This window comes from Lathyrus oleraceus, chromosome 6 (genome assembly GCF_024323335.1).
Source record: "Lathyrus oleraceus cultivar Zhongwan6 chromosome 6, CAAS_Psat_ZW6_1.0, whole genome shotgun sequence".
Classification (NCBI taxonomy): domain Eukaryota; kingdom Viridiplantae; phylum Streptophyta; class Magnoliopsida; order Fabales; family Fabaceae; genus Lathyrus; species Lathyrus oleraceus.
In genome coordinates, this window is record NC_066584.1 from 196,471,794 (window position 1) to 196,490,606 (window position 18,813).

Here is an 18,813-nt window from a genome sequence, read left to right on the forward strand (position 1 = left end):
ATCCACGTATGATTTCCTTATGACAGGTTTTTTTACTGGTGTGTGGTTTTGAAAAATAAGGAATTGATTCGTTTTGCACCCAAATCTTCTCAAGTGTTGTTCGACTGTCTTTGGATTCTGCTAACGGGTTTTGTAACCTGAAGAAATGCGCCCAGACGGCATCGAAACTAGGTGTCCCTTTGAGGTGGCCTGCGGGTGAGGTTCACTCCCTTTTCTAATATGACTTTTATTAATGACCTTTTACACATGTATGTGTAAATGTTGATTGGGACTGCACTTGTGTTTGAATTTCGCGTCCTAATTCACATCTTTGTTGGATTATGCAGACTGGTTTTGGCGAGTCAAGACGACAGAATATCTCATGACTCACGTCCTTTTGCAGGAATGTTCCGCAACAGGTAATGTCTCGTATTTATAGCTATGTTTCGACCTCACACTACACCTTTCTAGGTTGGCTCATTTGCTGGTTTTTGTTTCTGTGGAAGCATTGCGCGGGATTATCAAGATCCTTCTCATACTGACGCCATGTTATTAGCGAGAGGTATTGATATGCAGCTGGTTCATATGATGGTAAATGTATCAACCTATCCTTTTAACCCTTTTATGCTACAACCTGCAACGACCTAGAATTACGAGATTATGTCTTCGTTATCTTGCAGGTGCAGATTCGACTGGCTTACTACAACATGGATCCATTGGATTATCATACAAGGGGTCTTGCTCATATGTGCATAACGGCAACGTCTCCACCTGATTGTAGTTTGCTTATGACTAGTGAACTGGTTTCTCTCAGGAAGAGTGAGGTAAATCAATTATTGCCCTTCTACTTTTCTTTCCATAGGCCAAAGACATTCCGCTCCAACAATTTTTTTGACTACAAAAACTAACTATTTTGGGGTTAACCAGTAGTGTCTGTGATCAAACTTCATCCACTTCTTCTAAACTCTCATATCCCAGGTGGAACCTACGTCAATCAAAATGCGACCGACAACCACACCTTACCAGAATTCAAAGTTTGGTCATAACAAGATAAACTTCTACCTGCTTGGTTATAATTCACCATTTTTTGCGGTACACTTTAACATGCCATTGCTGTTTTAGCTTAATGTGACCAATGGGATGACTTTAATCTTCATTTCTCCTGCATAGCCTCCTGTATAATATGCTTCACACGATAATATTGCTCTTATTATTTTTTACTTCTGACCAAACTGCTATGGAACTGTCCCTATGCAGGTTTGCCGGTTGTGTGTTGCTTGTTATGATTTCCTCAAAGTGGAATCATATACAATGTAAGGCTCTCAATCTGGTTGGTCATAACATGCTGCTCACATGTTTTTCACACTGTTGCTCAAATGTTTACGTTCGCTATGAGTGTAGGCAAACTGTTTTTTTTTTGTAAATTTCTGACAGGTTTTGAATTGGTTTTGGACAGGTTAAAACGTCTTGTACAGGTGGATGCACAACTTAACGGGAATGGACCGGACGTTGAAGATCAACAATTAGACGCTCTTTTATTCAAAACTTTAATCTTCCTTGACTCAAGTAATGTAACATGGTGTTTAACATGGTGTAGCATACTTAGAATATGGGTTAACTCATGAAAAATTATCACATGCTTGTAATCTTACTAGCTGTTCCGTGATTTTGATGCCTATAGGTGTTTCCTTGGGCACTTTTGCTTCGTCATGTGAGTATTGATTTGTACTTTGTAATGTAACCCCTATGCGTGAAGAAACTCTCATACTTTTTAGAATTTCCCTCTTGAAATTGGCTTGGGTGTAATGTCATTTAGCAACTTGGAACTGCTTATGACCGGTTATATAATGTATGCCTTTTGACTTTTGAAGCAAGTGTTTGTAAAACTCAAAATTTTGTCAAACTAATATGTTTTTAAACCAAAACTCCAAACTGTACAATGCTGTGTCTGAAATCCATGATCATATGATGCCCAATGGTCTTCATCCTAAAAAGACTCCTTGATTCGTGATCCCCAAAATTAATAGTACGAATGATGAACAAAAACCACAAATTCATTTTTAAGTCATTCATCAACATCCCATTAACCTTTATCAACTTGTTTCAACAAAAAACCAAATTCAGGGTAAGCTTTGCTCCTTGATTTAAATTAGTAGATCGCTTCAAGTAATATCCCTTTCTGAAATGCAAGTTTCCCAGTAACATGGAAGTGATACAATAATGATGCGAATCTAAAGTGATGTATCCTCATGACTTGGATAAATGTCCAATTAATTAAGGTAATAACCTTTCAACTTTACATTATCCAACTGCACCTCCATAGGTTCATTGAAGCAACATACGATGAGATTTTTACCTGGAGGGTCCTGGTGGAGCCTAAACCATAAGTGCAAGTTCGTATGGTTTCAAAGAATGCAAAGAGATAAAAGTTTTACAGTCGTGATGCATGCATTGTGGTATCCGTGAGAAAAAATAGAACCGGGACAAAATTGGGGTATGACAGTTGCCCCTATTTAATTACAGTGAACTAGAAAGCAGAAATGACAGTAGTCTTCATGCGTTCATAGTGAAAGGTAATTAAATACAAGAAGACCCGAGTTTTGTCCTTCGAAATGGAAGGAATAAATTCGTAAAGAAAAAATGTAGTGAGAAATACATTATGAGAAAGAATCGTCAGCACAGTATCTTGGATGATTACAATCAAGGTATCCCATTAAAGGAATAATATCCCAACTGTATCCAAGACTGTCTGATAATAAGCAGAACAATGTTTCTAAAACTGAATGAGACTCTTCATGTTGATGAAGCAGCATCTCAACCAGTAAAGAAAATGAGATTCTTTGTATCGAGTCGAAGCAGCATCTCATATGATAGAATTAAGATATTCCGAACAAGGGAATGATACCTTAATTGAATCTAAGACTCTTCGAGGATACTAGAGCAGTATCTCAAAAGAAAAACTGGAATGAGACTCCTCATATTGATGAGACAGCATCTCAAACAGCAAAAGATGAGATTCTCTGTATCGAGTCGAAGCAGCATCTTATATGATAGAATTAAGATATTCCGAACAAGGGAATGATACCTTAATTGAATCTAAGACTCTTCGAGGATACTAGAGCAGTATCTCAAAAGAAAAACTAGAATGAGACTCCTCATATTGATGAGACAGCATCTCAAACAGCAAAAGATGAGATTCTCTGTATCGAGTCGAAGCAGCATCTTATATGATAGAATTAAGATATTCCGAACAAGGGAATGATACCTTAATTGAATCTAAGACTCTTCGAGGATACTAGAGCAGTATCTCATAAGAAAAATTGGAATGAGACTCCTCATATTGATGAGACAGCATCTCAAACAGCAAAAGATGAGATTCTCTGTATCGAGTTGAAACAAAATCTTATATGATAGAATTAAGATATTCCGAACAAGGGAATGATACCTTAATTGAATCTAAGACTCTTCGAGGATACTAGAGCAGTATCTCAAAAGAAAAACTGGAATGAGACTCCTCATATTGATGAGACAGCATCTCAAACAGCAAAAGATGAGATTCTCTGTATCGAGTCGAAGCAGCATCTTATATGATAGAATTAAGATATTCCGAATAAGGGAATGATACCTTAATTGAATCTAAGACTCTTCGAGGATACTAGAGCAGCATCTCAAAAGAAAAACTAGAATGAGACTCCTCATATTGATGAGACAGCATCTCAAACAGCAAAAGATGAGATTCTCTGTATCGAGTCGAAGCAGCATCTTATATGATAGAATTAAGATATTCCGAACAAGGGAATGATACCTTAATTGAATCTAAGACTCTTCGAGGATACTAGAGCAGTATCTCAAAAGAAAAACTGGAATGAGACTCCTCATATTGATGAGACAGCATCTCAAACAGCAAAAGATGAGATTCTCTGTATCGAGTCGAAGCAGCATCTTATATGATAGAATTAAGATATTCCGAACAAGGGAATGATACCTTAATTGAATCTAAGACTCTTCGAGGATACTAGAGCGGTATCTCAAAAGAAAAACTGGAATGAGACTCCTCATATTGATGAGACAGCATCTCAAACAGCAAAAGATGAGATTCTCTGTATCGAGTCGAAGCAACATCTTATATGATAGAATTAAGATATTCCGAACAAGGGGATGATACCTTAATTGAATCTAAGACTCTCCGAGGACACTAGAGCAGTATCTCAAAAGAACAACTGGAATGAGACTCCTCATATTGATGAAACAGCATCTCAAACAGTAAATAAAATGAGATTCTCCATATAAATGAAGTAATATCTCAAAGAATGAATGCCTGTTGAGGGGATATTTTTAGAAAAGATTCCTTTTAGAGGAAATCTGCTGAAGAAGCTCTGCAGGGGAGAAGCTCATAAGAGATTTTTATGGTAACCTCTGCTTGGGCAGCAATGGTAGCAAAGAAAATGATGGGAATATCACTATGAACCACGAAGTTGAGAGAAATGACTGGCCAGGAAATAATTCCATGAGCGTACATAGGGTAATAATTTTATTTGGGAAATGAGGAATGTCTAAGATAGATATGATTGACCTTAGATCCTGATACTTTATGTTTAATTAATTTTTTGTATGATGTTCCACTTTGGCTGGAAATGCCATGCATGGGAGGATGCCTGAGGTATATGCATCATGTTTTTGCTGGGGATATATAACTGTGCATATAGGAATGTGAATCGTGTGAGGCTATGCATATGGATGCCAATGATTGATATGATTTCATAATGGTGAATCTTCCTATTTGGTAGGAAAATTATGTATGTAATTGATGCACATGGCGCATGTGATGCATGTAGGTATGCGAATGGATAATTGGGATTTGCCCTGGTTAGGGCATTTTTGCTTTGGGTGATGGTGCCAGCGGTGTGGACTTTTTGTTATGATGGAGATCAAAATTTTGATGCCCCACTGGGTGATTTTGGGAATATATTCGGGATGCCCCAAACCACTGAAGGGTTCAGACTTCTCAACACGCGATACTCCAACTACGATTTAATGTTTCTGCTGGAAATGCATTAGAGACTTGCCCCGGTTTGGCTATACCATGAGTATATCTTTGAGAGGTGATGATTAGCAATTGGAATGAACATAGGTGCCTGCACACAGTCCTATACCTCTATGAACAACAAGAGCAAACTTGGAAACTAAGAGGTTCCTCCTTTTACTATTTCAAAAGCAATTTTATTACTTTATTCAATTATGTGTTTTTATTTTCTCCAAAATCTTTAAGAGTGATGTTTATCAAAAATAAAGGTGCTTTGCAAACAAACAGATAAAAATGCAAAATAATTTGGGCACAACTTTTGTCGAGAAAATTTCTCTTTTATTGATTTGACCCTTAAATGGGCGATTGTACATAAAGATGCAATTCCTTAATGAGGTAATTGCTGTGTGTAAAAACAAAGCGGCAATAAAATTGAGTTCCTATTGAGTCTCCACACTGCTATGATCCTTATGTCTTTGATAATCCAATCACTTCGCCTTTTGAAAAGTCAGGTAGATTGATTCTTTGTCTTCAAGGGACATGCTAGATGCCTGAAAGTACAGTTCTTTGCCTTGGAATTAATCCCTAACTTTTGCCTGGACCGTCCTTTCGGGTTTTCGATCCACCGGGATACCATTTTTGCCTGAGCCGCCCTTTCGGGTTTTCAACTCAGCGGGTCAATTTTTTTATTTTTATCCCTACTTTTTGCCTGGATCGCCCTTTCGGGTTTTCGATCCACCAGGATAGCCATTTTTGCCTAAATCGCCTTTTCAGGTTTTCGATTTAGCGGCCTTTTATCATTCCACTTTTCTAGGCAAAGTACTTTTTAACAGCATCAGCATTGGTGGGAAGTGGCAATTCATCACCATCCATAGTTGCCAGGATTAAAGCGCCTCCGGAAAAGGCTCTAACCACCACAAATGGACCTTCATAATTCGGTGTCCACTTCCCCCTAGAGTCCTTGTGAATGGGCAAGATTTTCTTCAGCACCAAATCACCCTCTTGAAACACCCTGGGACGAACTTTCTTATCAAATGCCTTCTTAAGACGCCTCTAATAGAGTTGACCGTGACCTAACGCTTTCAAGCGTTTCTCCTCAATAAGGTTGAGCTCGTCGTACCTTGATTGAGCCCATTCTGCCTCGTCTAACTTAGCCTCCATTAAGACTCTCATCGAGGGAATCTCCACTTCTATGGGAAGAACTGCTTCCATGCCGTACACTAAGGAGTACGGGGTTGCCCCTGTTGAAGTTCGTACTGACGTACGATAACCATGTAACGCAAAAGGTAGCATCTCATGCCAATCCTTATACGTGACTACCATCTTTTGGATGATCTTCTTGATATTTTTGTTCGCAACTTCAACAGCCCCATTCATCTTAGGTCGATATGGTGACGAGTTGTGATGCTCGATTTTGAACGTTGTGCATAATTCCTCCATGGTCTTGTTGTTGAGATTGGACCCATTATCAGTGATGATTTTATTGGGAACCCCATATCGGCATATGATGTTGTTCTTTAAGAAACGGGCGACTACGTGCTTTGTGACATTCGCATAAGATGCGGCTTCTACCCATTTGGTAAAGTAGTCTATGGCCACCAAGATAAACCTATGCCCATTAGATGCTTTGGGTTCTATCATCCCGATCATGTCAATGCCCCACATGGAGAAAGGCCAAGGTGATGCTATAACATTCAGTGGGGTAGGCGGTACATGTATTTTTTCAGCATAGATTTGGCATTTGTAGCAGGCTCTGGTGTAATGATAACAGTCGACTTCCATCGTTAACCAGTAGTAACCTGCCCTCAGGATTTTCTTCGCCATGGAGTGCCCATTTGCATGTGTGCCGAAAGACCCTTCATGTATGTCCTTCATAAGCTGATTAGCTTCGTGTTTGTCCACACACCTCAACAAAACCATGTCATAATTCTGCTTGTACAATACCTCCCCATTCAAGAGGAACTTCGATGCTAGCCTCCGGAGGGTCCTTTTGTCAAGGCTGGAGGCCTCTGCTGGGTATTCCTGCTTCTCTAGATACCGTTTGATGTCAAAGAACCAGGGTTTACCATCTGGCTCTTCTGCTGTCGTCAGGCAATGCGCGGGTTCACCAAAACGCCTAATTTCAATGTGAGGCTGATGGTTGGGCCATATCAACTTGTACATGGAAGCCAAGGTTGCTAACGCATCTGCCATCTGATTCTCTTCTCGAGGAATATGAGAAAAAGTGATTTTGTCGAACTTCGGGAGTAACTTCAGCACGTAATCCCGATATGGAATTAGGTTGGCATGTCTCGTTTCCCAATCACCTCTGATCTGATGTATCACTAGGGCGGAATCCCCAAATACTTCTAGCACCTTGATCTTCAACTCAATAGCTTCTTCCAACCCTAGTATACAAGCTTCATACTCAGCCATGTTATTTGTGCAGGTAAAACAGAGCTTTGCAGTGAACGGTAGATGGAAATTCTTGGGAGACATCAACACTGCCCCAATTCCATGGCCTATTGCATTTGAGGCGCCGTCTAACATGAGAGTTCAACCTGCTTTTGGCTCGAGATTCTCCTCTTGTTCATAGTCTTCATCATCCTTGACAACCATGATGTCCTCATCTGGGAAGTCAAACTTCAAAGGTTGGTAATCCTCTAGCGGTTGGTGGGCAAGATGGTCTGCTAGTATGCTTCCTTTGATTGCCTTTTGTGCAACATATTGAATGTCGTACTCTGATAACAACATCTGCCATCGGGCAATCCTACCGGTAAGAGCTGGCTTGTCGAATATGTACTTGATGGGATCCATTTTATATACCAACCAAGTCGTGTGAGTCAGCATGTACTGTCTGAGACGTTTGGCGGCCCATGCGAGTGCACAACAAGTCTTCTCGAGTAAGGAATATCTGGTCTCGCAATCATTAAACTTCTTGCTCAGATAATATATGGCATGTTCTTTTCTACCAGTCTCATCTTGTTGTCCCAATACACAACCCATGGACTCGTCGAGCACTGTTAAGTACATGATGAGGGGTCTCCCTTCTGCAGGGGCATCAGAATCGGTGGCTCTTGTAAGTATTCTTTGATTTTGTCGAAGGCTATTTGGCATTCATCGTTCCACTCCATGCCTTGATTCTTCCTTAAAAGCTTGAATATTGGTTTAAATGTGGCAGTAAGATGAGAGATAAACTGGGCGATGTAATTCAGTCTTCCCAAGAAACCACGGACTTCCTTCTCAGTCCTTGGTGATGGCATGTTCTGAATGGCTCAAACTTTGTCAGGATCTACTTCAATTCCCTTTTGGCTTACAATAAAGCCTAAAAGCTTCCCAGATCGAACCCCAAATGTGCATTTGTTAGGATTAAGTCTCAACCTAAACTTCCTCAAACGAGCAAACAGTTTCTCCAGGTTAGTGATATGTTCCTCTTCTGTCTGGGATTTGGCAATCATGTCGTCAACATACACCTCGATCTCTTTATGAATCATGTCATGAAAGAGAGTCACCATAGCGCGTTGATATGTTTCCCCAGCGTTCTTTAACCCAAACGGCATTACCTTGTAACAAAAGGTGCCCCAAGGGGTAATGAACGTAGTCTTCTCCATGTCCTCGGGATCCATTTTAATTTGGTTGTATCCAGAGAAGCCATCCATAAAGGAAAATACAGAGAACTGGGCTGTGTTATCTACCAATACATCGATGTGAGGTAACGGGAAATCGTCTTTGGGACTAGCTCTATTCAAGTCTCGGTAATCTACGCACATACGAACCTTCCCATCTTTCTTTGGTACCGGTACAATGTTGGCAACCCATTGTGGGTACTTAGCGACTTCCAGGAAACCAGCGTCAAACTGCTTTCTCACCTCTTCTCTGATCTTGAGAGCCATATCCGGTCGAGTTCTTCTTAGCTTCTGTTTGACGGCAGAGCATTCTTCTTTAAGGGGAAGCTTGTGGGTCACTATATCAGTGTCTAATCCGGGCATATCTTGGTATGACCATGCAAACACATCAGCATATTCGTGGATGAGCTCTACCAATCTAGTCTTCACTGCATCTTGAAGTGCGGCGCCTACCCTTACTTCTCTTTTGTCTTCTTCTGATCCCAGGTTGATAACTTCGACGTCCTCCTGGTGTGGTTAAATGACCTTCTCCTCTTGTCTGATTAATCTGGCCAACTCTTCAGGGAGTTCGTTATCTTCCCCCATTTCATCTTCAGCTTGGTAGATTGGACAACCAAAGTCATGCCAGACCCTAGCAGTGTCGTTATCAATGGTCTCGGTGGTGTCTCTGCATGTTATGATTTATGCAGTTTATTTAGAAAGTGCGTGCATTAAAATTGATGCCATTTTTTGTAACAGAAAAACGAAAGGAAAGGAACAAAAAATTGAATGCAAATCTCCATTTATTATTGATACAAAAACTCTTAAAAAAGGATAAAGGAGGCCCTACAACACGCCACTGTGCCTTGGGAAGAGCACAGGGTTTTGTCTAAAATAATAAAATTACTTTTGAAAAAATTGAGGGACTTCCACAGCCTTCCAGTTTGTCAGCTCTTCATTAGGCGCGGCCTGTCGTATCCAGCTAGACACCCCCTCCTTGTGATCTTCAACATTGATCATTGCCACCTGATTGCCAAAAATGTGGCCAGCACTAGTGAATATCTCCTCTACAGGAGGAATCTTCTCTTTATCATGTTGGTTACCGGCTTCAATTGACGATGGGTCATACCCTAACCCAAACTTGTCTCGCTTCTGGTTCACTTCCACCACTTTGCCCCAGTCTTGAGCACTTTCGCTTTCCATCACAACCTTAGCTCCTTGCCACGAGGCCATGGACGGTCTTGACTTCGGAGTCTCCAATGTCTGTTGGACAGCCATCATATTTACCACTTCCAAGGACTGGAATGGTGTCTCGGTTATCTCGCCATCCACCTCGATATATCGGAAAGATGTTAAGTGGCTAACCAAGATATCCTCCTCCCCTCCAATCACAATCATCTTGTCATTGGTAATGAATTTTAGCTTTTGGTTTAAAGTGGAGGTGACGGCACCTGTAGAGTGGATCCATGGTCTTCCAAGTAGGCAACTATAACCGGGATGTATGTCCAAAACCTGGAATGTCATATTGAAGAAAGTTGGGCCTATTTTGATTGGTAGGTCAACCTCTCCTATCACTGCTCGTCTTGAGCCATCGAATGCTTTTACAATTAGGGTACTGGGCTTCATATTCATCCCCTCCATCGGCAGCTTTATCAAAGTGGTTTTTGGCATGACATTCAGTGAGGAACCCGTGTCTACTAATACCCTTGATAGTATAGTGTCTATGCATTTCAAGGAGATATGTAGGGCCTTGTTATGGTTCTTTCCCTCAACTGGCAGTTCATCATCGTTAAACCCCAAAAAATTTCCAGTGGTTACACACGCTATCACATCATCAAACTGTTCTATCGTTATGTCTTTCGTGATATGTGCTGCACTTAACACTTTCAATAACGAATTCCTGTGTGCTTTTGAGTTGAGCAACAGAGATAACATGGAGATTTTTGAAGGTGTTTGATTCAGTTGGTCCACCACTTTATAATCACTTTTCTTGATTATCCTTAGAAATTCCTCAGCCTCCTCACGAGTGACCGGAGCTTTAGGCGACAGATGCATTTCTTGCATTTCTCGACTAGGGACAGGGATTTGGACAGGAGTAGAAACTTCTTTCCCTTTGGCTTTTGTAGAAGCATCAACAGCCCTTGGCGCGAACACTCGGCCACTGCGCGTCATTCCGGCTGGCCCCACAATTGAGGTAACGTTTGGTTCATTGATTACTACGGGTCGGTCTTCCTGCCCTTGCTTAAAAGCTCTGGGCTGATATATCCACGGTACCGCCTTCTCATCCTCATATGCGAACGGTGTTGGAAACTCTATCACCAATGGGTTTATGGGGATTTCCACATTAACCTCATCAAAAGGGATGTCCACGTTAACCTCATCAAAAGGGATGTCCACGTTAACCTCATCATAGAGGATGTCCACCACGACGGCTATCTCCTCCTCTCCCTTGTTCTTAACACGGCGATTTATCTGTAATTCGCCTTGATCCAGCATTTGTTGTATAAAATTCCTCAACCCTTTATCATTCTCATTATTGACTAGCTCCTCTGGGACTAGACCACTTTTTAGCAGTTGTGCCCCTATCATGGTGATAGGGGTTTGAATCTCTTCAACCTTAAGAATCAGTTCTCCCTGATCACTCTCCTCAATGGCACTGACGGAAGCATCTCCATGTGTTGGCATGGGATTAGTGTTCACGTTCGGGCGTCTTGGAGTGAAAGTAACAACTTTTGCTTCAATCAGGTCTTGTACCCTATTTTGGAATGCAAAACAATTCTCCAGAGTATGGCCGGGCGCTCCCATGTGAAATTCACAATGGGCGTTAGCATCATATCCTGGTGGATATGGAAAAACAGCCGGTTTCAGCTCCCTCAATGTCAGAAGGCCCTCCTTTTGCAAATATGGGAATATTTGGCTATAAGGTACTGGTAGAGGGTCAAGTTGCCTTCTTGGAGGCCTTGGCTTGAATTGTCTTGGTGGTGCTGTATTCTGTTGTTGACGAGGTTGTTGATGATGTGGTTGATACATTGGTTGTTGTTGTATGGGTTGTTGATAGGGTATGGGTACCATGGCAGCGACTTGGCCATATGAAGCCTGTTGCTTCCCCTTATAGCCTCTAGATACAGCGTTTGTTTCACCCTCTCTTTTCTTCTGAAAGCCTCCAAAATACTTTTTCGGTGCGCTAGAGGTTGCCACGGCTCCTGAAATCTTTCCATCCCTCAGACCCTTTTCTATGCGGTCTCCGATTGTGACCAGATGTGCAAAATCGGATGCTGCGCTGCTCACTAATCTATCAAAAAATGGGTCCTTCAACGTGTCCACAAATATTCCAGTCATTTCCTATTCAGACAATGGTGGCTCTACTTGAGCAGCCAACTCTCTCCATCGCTGGGCGTATTCTTTAAAGGACTCCTTTTCTTTCATTGCCATCCCTTGCAACTGCATTCGGTCGGGTGCCATATCCAAATTATATTTGTACTGACGGAGAAATGCGTCAGCCAAATCTTCCCAACTTTGAATCCGCCCTTGCTCTAAGCTCATGTACCATCTTAGAGACGCTCCACTCAAACTATCTTGGAAACAGTGTATGAGCAGTTTGTCGTTTTCGGTATGAGCAACCATTTTCCTGAAATACATCACTAGGTGACTTCTTGGGCAAGTCTGGCCTTTGTATTTCTCGAAATCAGGAGTTTTAAATTTAGTCGGAATGACCAAATTTGATACCAAGCGCATGTTCATGGCAGAGGCACCGAAGATATTATTCCCTTCGATGGCTTTGATCTTCTTCTCCAAGGCACGAAGCCTATCTGCAGCAGGGTCAGGAAGTATCTTTGGCTTCGGATGATCAGGCACATAGAAAGCTTCGTATGGGTCATCTCCCATTTCGGACCCATAATGAGCAGGCGCCTCAGAAGGCTCTACACGATCCCCCTCTCCTTTGCTTCCTACTGGTATATGAACCAGACTCTTCTTGGCATGGACGAAGCTCTCATCTTGGTGGACCAAACTTGATGGGTTATCATTCCTTCTAGCCTCATCTTCTGCGTCTGCAACCCTCTCTCTCTGGGCGATGGCGAGCATTGTTTCCAGCAGTTGATCCATCTTCTCTTGGATCGTATTGATGTCTGACCTCATGGTAGCTTGGTTAGCCTCCACTTGCTCTAACGTCATCTTGTAGTTGCTTCGCGTCTCGTACCGGTGTTGATTAGTCAGCGTTACTGGATAGAGGGCAAAAGGTTGGGTAAGTTTTTTTGTTTTTATGAAGCGTGATGCATGAGGATGCGAATGTTTATGCATATTTTATTTTCAGGGAATTTTCATCACGGTTGTAGTTATATTAAGCATTCAAAGAAAACATAAAGTCAGGAAATAAAAATGAGGATCATCCTCCTCCATTCAAATGTTTAAAGTACGGAGTACAAAGGCATAACCGCCCAAATCGATACAGCTCAAATACTAAACTGAATATAAGAAAAACAAAAGAATCACACAGCAGTCTTTCGAGTTATGAGTTCTTCTAATTCAAGCTTGAACCTCTTCACCATCCCTTCACACATCATAACAAAATGGATTACAGCGGGATGTGTGCCATGTTGGTCCAATCCTTCCACTGCCTCTCTCAACCTCCAAGGCATTTCTTGGGTCGTCCAGTTGCAGAATTGTACCAAACCGTTGAGCTTTGCACGGTACCCATCTTTGTCCGCTTGCAAGAAATTGATAGTTCTCCTAAAGGTATCGTAATCCTCAATGACTTGCTCTCTTTCCCTTAACCATATCACACTGTCTTGATGGAATGCCTCGAATCTATCTTTCCAATGTTGAGCAACTTCTCTAGCATCTTTTGCTTCTTGACATTTCTCGGCCCAAGTTGTAGGTGTGACTCGAGAAGCTTCAAGGGCTCTTTCCTTAAGTCGGCGCTCGTGCTCGGCTTGGGTCTCAGCATTATGGAGGGAGATAGTGAGATCTTGTATTTTAGCCTCCAATATCTCTCTAACTTCTTTTTTCTCTTCTGTAGCTCGTAGCCACCATCGCCTATTCTTCTGGCATTCTTTCTCAACTTGTCTCAACTGTTCTTTAATGGTTTCTAGGCAGTGATCAGCTTGTTCCATGCCTACCTTCACTTTCTTTCTCTTATGTTCTTCCTTGTCGACCTTTTCCTCAGTCGCTTCAAGTTGGGCCTTCTTCCTCTCTAGTTCCCACTTTATTTCATTTCTTTCATTTGAAACTTGCTGGAAACTGGTTTGTAGCTCTTCATTTTCTCGTCCAAGTCTTGCTATAGTAGCTCTGAACGCTTCCACTTCTTCCATGGAGACAGGGATGGGTTCTGGTGGTGAAGGTTGAGTTGGAGGATCGAGGACGAACGGCAGCTTGATCTCTAGACTTCTTCTGGTAACCCATTGATGATAGGGTTCTCTATCCCCTATGACACCCTTTCCTTTGTCTTGTCCTCTGAAGCGAACTTTCTCCCAGGCTCGGATAACCCTTCTCAGCATAGCGGGATCGTCCATATCATGGAACACAAAACCTTCTAACAACTGGTCGTCCGGCTTATAGGTGATAGGATAACCCAACGGCCTCATCGCTAAAATAGGATTGTAGTTAATGCATCCTTTTGACCCTATCAATGGTACATTCGGAAATTCTCCACAACTAGTAATTGTATCTCCCACATTCAAGCCATGAGGATACCAAATAATGGTATTTTCAGTGAGTCCTACTAGCTTTTGAGACCACTCATATCCATCCATATTTTCAATTGTATCAACCTCTTTGAACACATGAGAGACAAGCCATTGGTAAAGGAGTGGTATGCAACATAACATCAGTCCTCCCTCCTTCTCAAAGCGTAAGTGAAAGGTGTGATAAACATCTGCTAGGAGTGCGGGTACTGGATCTTCATTCTTAACCTTGACGACCCAAAACACGCTAATAGCTGCTACATCAATTAACTTCTCCATGTTAGGAAATAACACCAATCCAAAAATAAGTAAAGCCATAATAGTATCATGGGCTTCCCACTTCTGGGCTTTGGCAAAGCTTTGAGCAGTTTTCTCCAGGTACTCTTGTGGAATTCCTTGCACCTTCCCCCAAATTTTAATGTTAGGGGTTAGATCTTTGACTGGGATGTCTAGTACTTCTGCCAACTCTTCGGGTTTAGGGATTTGACCTAGCCCCCTGTATGGTCCCTTCTTCTGCTTAGGAGAGTCCAATATTCTTCTGAATTCTTCCAAAGTCGGGGCCAACTGGAAATCTCTAAAGAGGAAACTTCTGAGTGGTGGATCATAAAACTGGGCTAGTGCGGTAATATCATCCTTTTGTACTGGTACAGACAACAAGTGTAGAATCTTTCCATATCTGAGTGTGAATGCGTCTCGACGGATATTAGTCAACCCATCTCTGAATGCAATGAACTTTTTCACACACGGTACCTTAGCTTTGATTTGGAATGTTTTTTTTCTTTCCTGACTCCATTTGTTCTTGAATGCTTAATTAACTGAAAATTTTGAAATTCCCTGAAAATAAAAATGTGTAAATGATTTTGCTATGCTCAAAATGAATGCAACATGATGTTGATGCAATGACAGGGATCCAGGTTTAACACATATCACAAGGTTCAACTTAACAGCGGTTCTATATCTTTTTACCCCACACATCAAGGATTGCTCCTAAGGTTACCCATTTTCATGATAAGAACTTAGAGTCATGGACCAAGTTCAGTCTTCCATCGCAATAGTGGGCTAGCCACATTGAAATGGAAGTTCTGAATCGGTCTACTCTAAGTGGGATCCTCGTATTGTTCGAACAGGGTGTACACCCTTCGGTTCAATACTACACGATCGCCAATCATGAAGACGGATTTCAGTTTAAGATGAGGTTCCCAGAGTCATGGACCATGTTCAACGTTTCCTCGCAATAATGGGCTAGCCATATTATGATGGAAATTCTGAACAGATCTACTCTAGGTGGAGTTCTCGTATTGTCCCAATGAGGTGTACACCCCCCGGTTCAATACTACACAACTCCGGGTTCTAAGTTTTTCTCAAAGCTCGGGTACAGAGCTTATCTCACAACATGTGTCAAACACCATAGATCACCCAACATAATAGAAAAATAAATTACATAGCATAAATAATACATCAAGATATACAAAAGCAAATAAAAGTGGTATTTTAACATTCATAGCAAATTGACTAAGTTAGGCTTGACTCTCTCTTGCTTGGAGCTAGTTCCCCAGCAGAGTCGCCATCTGTCGCATCTCGAAAAATACGATTCCTCGCGATGGTCGCGGAAAAATTTAGTTCGAACAGAGTCGCCACCGAACTTTATTTATCCCAATGAAGGAATAGGAAAATATCGATAAAACCTTTTAAAAAATGGAATAATGGTCGTCGCAACCATATTCGGGTTCGGGAGTCGATTACGCAAGGGGAAGGTATTAGCACCCCTCACGTCCGTTGTACTCAACGGGAACCTTTTAGTCTAATTTGCTATTTGAATGTTAGTTAAATGTTATTTGCTTTCTTCTAGTAATTAGAGTTGATAATAGAGATGGATGAAGACCTCAGAAGGGGAAATGGGATGTTTTTTATTAGTGTGCTCGCCAAGATCTTGCAATCTCGTGCCTACGTATTCCTTATGGTGCAATAAGGAAATCAGAGCATTCGTAGTTCGGGGAACTACGGTTTTTGTTGGTGTCTTTTATGAACGACTGTGTAGATCGCGTTCTAAAGGCTAAACGCTGGCTTGTCTACTCTCGGCGGAGGCTTAAGCATTAGTTTGTTATGCGCATTAGAAAGGATTGACAGTGTTCTTTGAAAGGATTTTGGTCACGCGGGGGTAACAAGTTGAATTGATGTGTTTGAGTGTTTTTGGTTTGGTTTCGATCGCGCGGGGGCGAGAAATTAGTTTGATTTGTTTTGAGATGTTTTGAAGAGTCGATGATTTGAGCAATGTGGCGTACGCCAATTATTCAAATAATCAAGGAATGGTGAGGCGTACGCCTCCCATTCTCTAATTGAGGTTTAAGTTATATAGTTTATTTTGTAAAATTGGATTTGATATAAGAAGTGATTCGAGTTTATTCGATTACATTTTAATTTGATGACGAAGATTCGAGCAATGTGGCGTACGCCAATTATTCGAATAATCAAGAGATAATGGAGCGGATGCTCATTAATCTCCTTTTCATTTAAATATTAATTATTTAAAATAGGGACTTTTAGAATAATTAAATTGGGGAAATGACTTTAATTTTAAAAGTTTTTTTAAGGTTTTTAATTAAATGACGAAAATTCGAGCAATATGGCGTACGCCAATTATTCGAATAATCGAGAGATAATAAAGCGGAAGCTTACTATTCTCCTTTTCATTCAAAATTAATTTAAATAATGCTTTTAGGATTTGTAATAATTTGAAGGAGTGATTTTAATCTTATAGAATTTTTAGGGTTTAAATTGAATGACGAAGATCCGAGCAATATGGCGTACGCCAATTATTCGAATAATCGAGAGATAATGAAGCGGATGCTCACTATTCTCCTTTTCATTCAAAATTAATTTAAATAATGAAACTTTTAAGATTTTATAATTAACTTGAGGAAGTTATCTTAATTTTATAGAGTTTTTTAGGGTTTTAAATGAATGACGAAAATCCGAGCAATATGGCGTACGCCAATTGTTCGAATAGTCGAGAGATAGTGAAGCGGAGGCTTACTATTCTCCTTTTCATTCAAAATTAAATTAAGAGATTCTTAAAATTTTTCTCTCATAATGGTTTCTAATATTTAATCAATATAGGATTAATCGATAAAACGACTTAGTCAAAGGTTATTTAATTTAAAAGAAATCAACTAAGTACCTAAATATTTTAATTAATAGTCATCCAAATGAACAAATAAATTGATTTAATTATTATTAGAATAATTAACAAGATTATCCAATTAACTCTATTTTACTTACTTAACCTAAAGAAATATTTAGAAGGATAAACTAACGGTGTTTATTAGCAAACAGTGTCTGGCCCAAAGGCGAATGGCCTACTCTTTGTTGTAAAGCGCAGGGGGGGTAAGAACAAATTCAAGATGATGTAGAAAGAAAAACTGGATTTAAACCTGGCCCAATCTTTATTAACTACTAAAATAAATAATAAAGTAAAAAAAGAATAAAGCAAAAGAGGCGGGAGCCTCATCTTTCAAGATAGTCGTTCCATTTCTCAACATAGAAACCGACAGATTCATAAATATATTCCCTTTAATCTGGGCATTGAAAACCAAACAAATAATAATTTAAAAAATAATGATGCATTAAAACATGAATGCACAGTAACGTTATCATTCAAAAGGAACTTGAAGAGATCATTATCCCAGCATCAAATGTATTATTAGTGGAAAAAAGTGTTAGCATAACCGAAAAACATTCGCTAAACTCTCCCTCTCTTAAAACGATTTCCTCTGTTCTAAAACCCACCTCAACGTTGAAGCAAACCGTGCAACCATGGCGGTGCCGTCACGAGACTCGGAAACCACCATCAAACTCCTAACCGAAAACACTCCTAAACCAAAATCTAAACAAACAGCAAAATCCAAAGAGCCAGATTCGGAAAATAAACACAATCAGAAACCTGAGTTTTCAGCTCAAAATCAAAACCATGGTAACAACAATTTTATGCAATAATCATGGGGTTTGCGTTCTATGAGGCGATATAAACAAAACGGTAACATCAAATCATGCAAAAGGGAAGTATTAAATACCAAATCGGAGCTAGTCCGACGTTCGAATTCCGGCGAGGTGAGGTAAATGATCTTTAGCGTCTTTCGAGGTTCTTTCTTCCTCTCGAACTTTCCATCTTCTTCGTTTCCTCTTTAATGATTTGGGTTTGTTTCGGTTTTGACAGGGGTCTAGCTCGAGCTTGTTGAGCTTCGGTGTGAAAATCTCAACAAGTTCAAAACGGAGCTTTTTAATGAGGGTTTTGGAGTGATTTTTCCAGAGTAACGGTGCAGAAATTCGGTCCCCTATCCCAACAATGGAGGGTCCTTATATAGAGCTTTGGAGGTACGAGGTTTCTTTCTCCTCTTTCATGAGCTGGCAAATTTTGGAAGAATCATTCCGTTAGCTAGCAGGATTTTCCCCAGATTTGGTGGTCCTCCAAATTGATGTGGTCCCTCAAATGAAAGGATGAGGTTTTGTCTGTAATGCATCTACGGTAACCATCTCTTTTCACTTTTCA

The 18,813-nt window shown here is 40.6% G+C and overlaps 1 protein-coding gene across 1 annotated transcript; it reads right to left on the reverse strand.

Moving 5' to 3' along the window:
* Positions 1-2,331: 2,331 nt before the first annotated feature.
* LOC127094733 (uncharacterized) lies at positions 2,332-12,759 on the reverse strand. Its single transcript, XM_051033526.1, has 3 exons — positions 12,313-12,759; positions 9,514-11,895; positions 2,332-2,355 (listed from the first exon to the last, which is right to left on the reverse strand). The coding sequence occupies exons 1-3, from the start codon at positions 12,757-12,759 to the stop codon at positions 2,332-2,334; spliced, it is 2,853 nt and encodes a 950-aa protein (XP_050889483.1).
* Between the last annotated feature and the right edge of the window lie 6,054 nt (positions 12,760-18,813).

Coding starts and splice junctions, on each gene's coding strand:
- LOC127094733 (XM_051033526.1), bottom strand. CDS start 12,759: ATGACGTTAGAGCAAGTGGAGGCTAACCAAGCTACCATGAGGTCAGAC. Junction 11,896..12,312: donor CTGCCATGAACATGCGCTTG/GTATCAAATTTG, acceptor GACACGTTGAAG/GACCCATTTTTTGATAGATT. Junction 2,356..9,513: donor CAAACTGGAAGGCTGTGGAA/GTCCCTCAATTT, acceptor CTTATGGTTTAG/GCTCCACCAGGACCCTCCAG.